Source organism: Vanessa cardui, chromosome 25 (genome assembly GCF_905220365.1).
Source record: "Vanessa cardui chromosome 25, ilVanCard2.1, whole genome shotgun sequence".
NCBI classification, from domain to species: Eukaryota; Metazoa; Arthropoda; class Insecta; order Lepidoptera; family Nymphalidae; genus Vanessa; species Vanessa cardui.
The window spans coordinates 499,802-508,680 of NC_061147.1; the positions used below are offsets into that span (position 1 = coordinate 499,802).

Sequence of the window (8,879 nt, forward strand, 5' to 3'; positions counted from 1 at the left end):
CCAAGCTTACTCCTTCCTAATTGTAAACCGCGTGTAAATTCTGCATATGTTTTAAACTGTTAATGCTTATTGGTATCTTCAAACAGCAGGCAGGATAAATTACATACGTATATAATTGTAATTAACACTGTAACTAACACTATTTTTAAAAGGTAAAAGGCCCATTACTGAGTTTCTTACCGGTTCTTAGAAGGTAGAACCTAGTTTCCGAACCGATGGTAGCTTCACTTAGAATAGTTGTTAAATGACGATTCAAAAGTGCTTATAAAAACCTACTTGAATAAAGTATATTTTTATTTGATTCGATTTTGATTGGTTTCCAAAATATGGAGAAAATAGCATAAGCAGCAATATCACGGAAGAAATAAAATCAATTCGTCGACACAAAACGAAAACCGATAATTGTTTATCGAAATGTTAACAAAAACAAATAGTACTTATTTCAAACGCTTCCAATTTGCATTTCCAATACAAAATTCATTTGAATTTCACGTTCGTTTCGTGATGAAACTAAATAAACGAACACATTTTGTGTGTACATTATATTATTTATTTACTCGTTTTAGTAATAAAAGCGGGATGTGGTTAATATGTATGCGAGTAGCCAGAGGTTTGATAATATCCTAATAATGAATTATTAATTACCACCAAGTTTGCCATAGACATATCTAAATTATTAAGATGTCCTGGCATTAGCAAACTTGGTGCTAGGGCTTTGTGCAAGCTCGTCTGGGTACTTACCCAGGTGATACTTACTAACCACCCATTAGGTATTCTGACTCCAAGAAAAAAAAAGATTATTCACGAGACCTCCGAAACTATACGTCAGATTGACATGAAGTTCAGCTTATTTTCCCAGTAAGCCATACGTACGAAAATGACCACCCATTTTCCTATGTAGGGCTTATTAAGATAAAATACGAAAACATTTTGTGGCTAACTAATTGGGTTGAAACAAAATTAAAAATAGCCTGTGTTCTTTCCTGGATTTCTATGTTGCTTCAAATTAAATATCATCAAATTTTGTTTAACGAGACCGAGTAGTTTGACCGACAAAGAGCAAGAGAGAGAATTACTGTACTTATAACATTATTATAGATTATAAACTACATCTTCTTGTATAAGTTTTATGTATTTTGTTTTATCTGGTTTCAAGCTTAGGATTATAGACTAGTTTTACAAAATTAAAATAAACGAAGCATAAAAAATAATGTAGTTAGTCAAATTTTAATAGCCTTTCAGAGAGAATATAGCATAGCTTCATTATATTTATATAGATAAAATGAGAGGCTCGTATCAGTAATGATGAAATACTCATTAAAGCGTCAATCTCAAAATGTAATTATGGTGTTTTAATAAAAATTATTATGGCTTTGAGCCAACGGTGACATGCGTAGGCAAGTTTATGCCGATACAGATGTTTGAACACTTCAAGCATTATCGAATAAAACAGTTTTGTCTTCAATAAAACGACCTGGGTCAATGACCTACTTTCACCATATTTTATTTAATACGATACGATTTTACGAATGACGCATATTTAATATCATTTGCTAATATTGTGAATAACATTGATTATTTTCATGACAGATACTTAAATATGAGAATCACACAAAGCACACAATCTCTTTGATATTGCCGTCTCTTTTTTAAGCGTGTTTAAAAAGGGATAGCAAATCCGACTGCACGTTTAGTTGTTGGATAGACATGAGTGGGTGGTACCTAAATGGACTTGCACAAAGCCTTACCAAGTAATACATATTGATTTGTAACAGTGGAAAATACTTTATCACGCAAATATGATTAACTAACTATTGGTATCTATGCATAAGGCCCCACCTCGTGCTATGTAGCCGATAATTATTCACATGTAATTTAATTGTCACAGTAAGCCAACACAATGATTTGTATTAGTATGTTTAGTCAACGCAATCAGTCACTGTTATTATCTACAAACATCCGACTAAGTAATGGAGGATTTGCAAAGTAATATAACTAAATACCTTATAATATTTACTGTCACGAGTCAACACTTACAAGACTCGAAGGTATTGATATCTATACATTAAAACGTTAAAATACATATGCATGCTGAGATGGCCCAGTGGTTTGAACGCGTGCATTTTAACCGATGATTGCGGATTCAAGACCAGGCAAGCACCAATGAATTTTCATGTGCAATTAATTGTGAAAAAGTGTTTATAATTAGTGCTCGACTGTGAAGGAAAACCTCGAAACCTGCATGTGTCTAATTTCATAGAAATTTTGCCACATTTGTATTCCACCACCTTAGCCCAACCGTGGGAAAATTACAGGCTGTTGTTGTTGAGCAAGAAGGCTATTTTTAACCAAAATAATGCGGATAAGTAAAATTATAAAGTTATAAGGTAATTGTTCTGCTGTCTCCTTTTTATTATAAATCCTAAGAATTTTGTCCAGTGGGCAAACAATCAAATAATTGAGAGATTCGTATACTTAAGCGAACAGCAAGCGATGCAAGCGCCATTGTTTACTATAATTGTTTTTAACAGAAAACAAACTGTCTTTCACCGCTAATTATCTCAGTCCCGTTTAGAAAAAAAATAACAAAAGCACACATAAGGACGTGTCGTTCAGCGTCAGTACGTTGCGGAAATGTTAACAAAAACCACGCACCTGCCATCCGACAAGTGGGACAAAAAATAAGGGCACAATCACGCTCTCATATACCACGAATCTCGTGAAAGAACACTATAAAGAAACTATATAAAAAAAAAAAAAAAAAAAACAAACAAATCCTTCCCTCGATATTACATGAAATATTACGATATCTGTTTTCCTTGCTATTACATAAATATAATTAGTTGCGACTTCTATGAAATTAGACACATGCACATTTCCTCACGATGTTTTCCTTCACCGTCGAGCAAGAGACGACTTATAAACGCAAATTAAGCACACATATATAGTGGTGATTGCCTGGGTTTGAACCCGTAATTAAGTTAAGGTGCACGCGTTCTAAGCACTGGGCCATCTCAGCTCTAATAATAAGGGTGTGAGATTAAAATCTCTTGAACCATAAAAGTTTCCGTTTCATATATTCAAATCATTTGTACAACATACAAAGGCAGAGAAGGCATATTATTCAATACTAGATTATATAAATTTAAAAAAAGAGTGAATCTAATACTTGTTGACTTCCAGGCTGAATATATTATATGCGTATGCGTATTTAACTAACATAACTTTATTTTTTTTAATTTTGAAAAAGAGTAACTACTGAATTTGTCGCCACTTCTTCTCGGTTGAATCTGCCTTCCGAACCGGTGTTAGCTATACTATATTAAGTAATAATATAGTTTGTTAAATGAAGATTCAAAAACGCTTATAAAAGCCTACTTGAATAAAGTATATCATAATTTCGATTCTTGATTAAAACTAACTACAACACAACCATCAAAATAATATTTTAAATGAAAAAAAAAAATAGCTGTTGATCCACTGTCAATTTGTTACTTTATCGGCGCTAAGCCGGTGAAGCGATCATAACAGAATTTGATACGGATGAAATCGCGTAGAGCAGTTAAATAGTTGATATATAAATATGACAAAGCTCAGTTATTATTATTAATGAAGGCTGCACACACCGAGTAAACAACGATTGGCCTGAGAGCAATTGTTTCGAGAATATCGTAACGGAATATGTCACTTACATATCGTCTAGAATAGAACAATGACTACGAACACGTGACGGCTCCTACACGTTGGGCGCAAATCTGCACCACTCAACACACTTACGTATAATACAAATCGCGATAAGATAACTATGTGTGTCAAATTATGCGATTATATCAATTGTCAAAGCCCCGCCCAAATTATATTTCTATTTACTTAAAATACCACAGATAAAAAATACATATTGATATATTGAAATGACAAACAGATTATATTATGTAATTGGTGGTAAGTCCGATTGCATTTAGTCCAATTAATTAGTGTTTCATTGTGTTGCTAAAATAATTGAGGACTTTTTAAAAAATATATAAGGTATGAAAGAAAGTTATATCAGAAGAGATCTTACATCAGATTTTTGTAAAAAATGTTGTTATAAAACAGCTGTGCCTTGCAGTTTCTTCTGTTTTAGAGTTTTTTAGATTATTAAAGTGACAAAAGTGAGTTTCACGTTCTTATCATTAATTAAAATAATTAAGTTGCACAAAATATTTAAAATGTATAAGGATTATTCAGTGTGTTTGTGTGTTAGTTACACGCATAATATTCTTATACTTGTCTTCATAAGGTGCCACCGTCAATTGTTAATTTACCAAACTGGCATTGCAACATACTTCTTTGTAGTATGATAGTAATGTCTTCCGAAACGATTTCAAGTATAGCAGCCATTTCCAAGGGAGACTGTTATTGTTAACAAATATGCGCTCAAATACAGGTACACTCTCTTGGTTTACTTTCATAACACAATCAGCATGCAACAGTCTCGAGGCAAAGATTATTGACCCGGGGTTTGAACCCAGGAAATCGGGAACTGAGATCTCGTAAACTAGCTTAGAGACCAACGAGGTTGTGTAATCACCATCTTAAGTCATAGTTAATAAAGACTTAAGATATGAAACAATAGTAAGTACCTACTTAGCTTTAAACATTCCGTCGTAGCATTTAATCACCGCTATGTGGTTATATATATGTATAATAAATAAGCCGACCATTATATCACATTAACGTTTAGTTTTGACTTAATGATTTCAAATGCATTACAAATTTTAATTAGGAAAATTATATTTTTTCATTTAAAAATAAACAGTTATTTTATCACGGTTTTTTCACGTCAATTAGCCGATTTAAGTAAGGTAACCAATATTAGTGAGTGTAGTTTATACATACTGATAGTAATGCAGTATGTTTGATAAGTTCTTACGTGTAACGATTTTATATGAGATTTAAGTGAGGATACTAACTCTAAAATATGAATTAAAAGTTATCATGTAATATTATATAAATATGGGTCAAATCAAAAGAATCAAAAGCGATAACAAGGCCATTATACATGACTCATACTACAGACAGATACTAAAAATAAACTCCATAGTATTATTTTTAACTTCTAAATGTTATACAAATCTTTTAATCCGTATCTATGCGACCTGTATTTTAAGTTTGGATGGAAATGTTTGTATTTAAACTTTAATTAACTCGTCAGAGCCTTATCTAATTTTAACTCGGCCGTTCAACAATCGGCTTCACAGCGCCGTCGGTAAATACTTTTCAGAAAAACATTAAAACCGCAATTCACTCGCAACCAACTCAACCAGATCGAGTTTGCTTGTTTTATGACAAATTTAGAGGAAGAAACAATTACTATTTTCATTTACAGACGAAAGTTCGATACCAAATGGGGTTCAATGTATCAACAAATGAATAAAGACATTAAGCATTTATTTTCTAGACCATGGGATTAAGGTTACCTTGTTTTGCTTACCGGATAGATAAATTAATGATTTGCGAGAATTTGGAATGCATTTATATTTACGTTTGACTAACTGAAAGGGCTTTCTGCATGCTTCTCTGTCCCATAACACCAACATTTTGTATTGTTGTACGTTTGAAGGGTGAGTGAGCCAGTGTAGGTAATTACAGACCCAGGGGACGCGACATTTAAGCTCACGCAGGTTGGCACATTAACAACGGAAGTTATGATTTTGATTTCGTGCAGTGTAAATATCTATGGGACGATGATGAGCACTTCAAAGGAAGGATAGAATTACATGACTTAAAAGTATGACCGTGTTTGTTTTTTAACATTTACAAAGCGTTTTCTTACTCTATAAAGCCGTCAGACATAAATTTGATCGCTTCATATACTTTCATACTGGAAGTATGAATTACATATGTATATTATAATTATAACAGCCAACGTCTGAAATTGATTTTCGTTAACAATTAATTACTTGCACGAAATCTTTGCAAATTAATCAAAAAATACATTAAAATCGTTCCATTGAGGAACGGAACATAACAAAATAGATTACCAAAAGGCGTTCCCGCTGGCCAACATTTTAAGAGTCTAATTATGCAAATGCCGTATTAATTCAGTCACGTTACCGTGCCCAAAATTCGACGTACCAAAAAGGATGGCCCTAACCTAACTAGAATTCAAAAACCTAAGTAACTCGCCATTAATATTTAATATTAAACACGGGTCGGACCAAATGGTGCTCCTTTCAGCAATATGAATGACAACTCACCGATTATTCTAAGTATGAATAGGTTTATGATATCATCCTATTATTCTTTGATTCATCGTACTAACGCTGAGTAAGTTTTAAAACAAAAACATGGGTTACCATAGTTCATGTTCCTAATATGCTCCTCTGTCTAATTCGATCTAGTGTCTGTTCTGTATTCCCAACCGATGGCAACTTTAAATATATAATCTTGTTAAATTTGGAATGTAGTTTCAACCGAGAATAACCGCCAGACTATCTCCCTCTTTCACAATTACTAATGACAGTCTGTCAGGTGGCGTGAATTGAAGATTGGAAAAATCGTTCAATGTTATGTGTTATCGAAATAGAATTACTAGATTGAGAATAACTCTTTAGTGCAATTATTGTCATACTAACATTTTTTAGGTTGATTATTTACCAATAAACGTTTTGTAGGCGTTGTTGCTTTGTATGTAATCTGTAATAGCATTCGAAAATTGCTTTTTTGTATTTTAAAATTAAGGTAAATGTTAAAATTACTCCAGGAATGTGCCCAGCAGTGGACCGCGACTGGCTAAACGATAAAGACCATATCAGTAGCTATTACACGCCAGCGTCGTTAATCGGCATTGTAAATCATTTTTTCGATGAATATTTTGATCTACCTGAGTAAGTCTACCATTTTTATTGCCGGTCTTTTGAGTTATGGACAACATTATCGACATACAGGATAAAAATGATATTTAAACCAAATTTCATCAATTTGGCTTCTTTGAATGTATGTGTTACAAAATCCACGCACGGAAACATCCACATTAATAATATAAAGAGTTTCGAGATTCAAAATTATATCTGTAATTTTATTACTCCAATTTTTTTACATTTTTAAATTATATCAAATTATATTCATTCTTCTTCTATTATGTTCCTAAAAAGGTAATAATTACATTTTATGAGAAAAAAAAGTGTAATATGTAAATTGCTAACATGTTAAACATTTCATTACATTAAAATTGTAAACATAAAACACTAATGTAATCGAATCATATATAAACAAACAAATATTTTTAAAAAAATCAACACAATGAAAATATGTTAATTGGCTGAATCAAACAGTTCTTAAGCCTTGGTAACTTTTCGGTTTTCACATTAACATCTTAATTGATACATCATTAGCTCTCCCAAACTTCCTGTGAAACGCGACAACTGCACATTCACGTTTCAGTGGTGAAATATGTAAACATAATAAAATATTATTTTAGGACACCATAAAAAAAACAACAAATTCATTTCCATCAGTCCTCTATCTAATTATAAATGTTTTCAAGTATTAAAATTTAAAAATATTGTTATTGCCTAATATTTTTTATCTTTACGACCAAAACAAAAGACAAAGTACTGGCCAATCAAATAAGCTTATAATATATGAATGGTATAGAAATGCAATTATCTGGAAAACTACAGTGATGAATCAACTGCAAAATCTTGCGGCGCACGCCCACCGCGGAGCACGGAGACGTGTGTGCATCAAGAAGTGGTCAGTCCGGTTCACCTCACACCTACACGACCAGTTTCTTACACCAATCGCACCGCGTATTATAATCTGAGACAATTTCGAAAGTTCCGATACGAAAATATCACCCGGCGCATCCCTACACTAACACAATATTAATACCATACAAATAAAATCTTACGAACTATATATCGCAGCAAAACTTTGTTGACATTTAACTATTAACAGTATATTTAATCTTATCTTCTTTACGAATATATTTTTTTCATAATATTTAGCAAATATCTGAGGTACAAATTCGTAAATAATTTGTTTCTTCCTACGAAAAGTCCATACAAATATTACCTTCATTGTCGTTGTTTCCCTCGCCGTTGTGTGCCGAAGCCACCAAAACTCCAAAGCACAGAATGCCCAAAAATCTCACAATCATTTTAACTGTTTAAATGACAGCACTGAGTTCACAAGTTTTTTCAAAAATAACAATTTTTTTTAAACACTCGACATAGTCAACCCGATGACACTCGCGCTGCAGAGCAGCGATCGGCCTTTCTTTCGCAAATGGCGGAGGATGACGGATGTGTTCATCGATTGCATTCGAGTCTGCGCGTTTGTGAAGTCTGTTATTTGCGTCAAAATTATTTGTTGCTGGTAACACTAGGACCTATTTATTAAGATCGTGCACAATATCTGAATAAAATAAAAGCTTTAAAAAAAAATGTTAAGTCATTTATAAATCTAGAAACGCTAAATTGGTACTCGTATCAGATTAGGACAAACAAATAATTAAATAATTCTTTTGTTTTAAATTGTTCATCGTAAATTGAATAAATCTCAAGTGGTTAGTTAGACTCAGGTAATGAAGTAAATACAGGTATATCTGGCTCTATAGATAGATTTCTAGTTCACAATTATTAAAAAATAAATCTCTTTCGGATAAAAAGATTTTTACATAGGTATAATTTTTATATAAACCATATAACCCTTAAACATTCTAAAATGTTTTTGACGTAAAGATTCAATATAAATAAACTAATTAAAAAAATAATGAAATGAATGAAGTTCAATTACAATTATTACAAAAACTTGAAAGTAAATTTCTCTACTTAAATATATTTTTTATGAATACACACTATTTGTATGTATCTTTGATTTTTAATCAATTTACT

At 32.2% G+C, this 8,879-nt stretch overlaps 1 protein-coding gene across 1 annotated transcript in view; it reads right to left on the reverse strand.

The window, feature by feature from the left end:
- LOC124540556 (calsyntenin-1) overlaps positions 1-8,329 on the reverse strand; it is a 203,432-nt gene extending 195,103 nt beyond the window's left edge. The window contains exon 1 of the mRNA XM_047118230.1: positions 8,059-8,329. Coding sequence (XP_046974186.1) covers positions 8,059-8,143 — 85 coding nt within the window. The 5' untranslated portion in view covers positions 8,144-8,329. The remainder of the gene's footprint in view (positions 1-8,058) is intronic.
- Between the last annotated feature and the right edge of the window lie 550 nt (positions 8,330-8,879).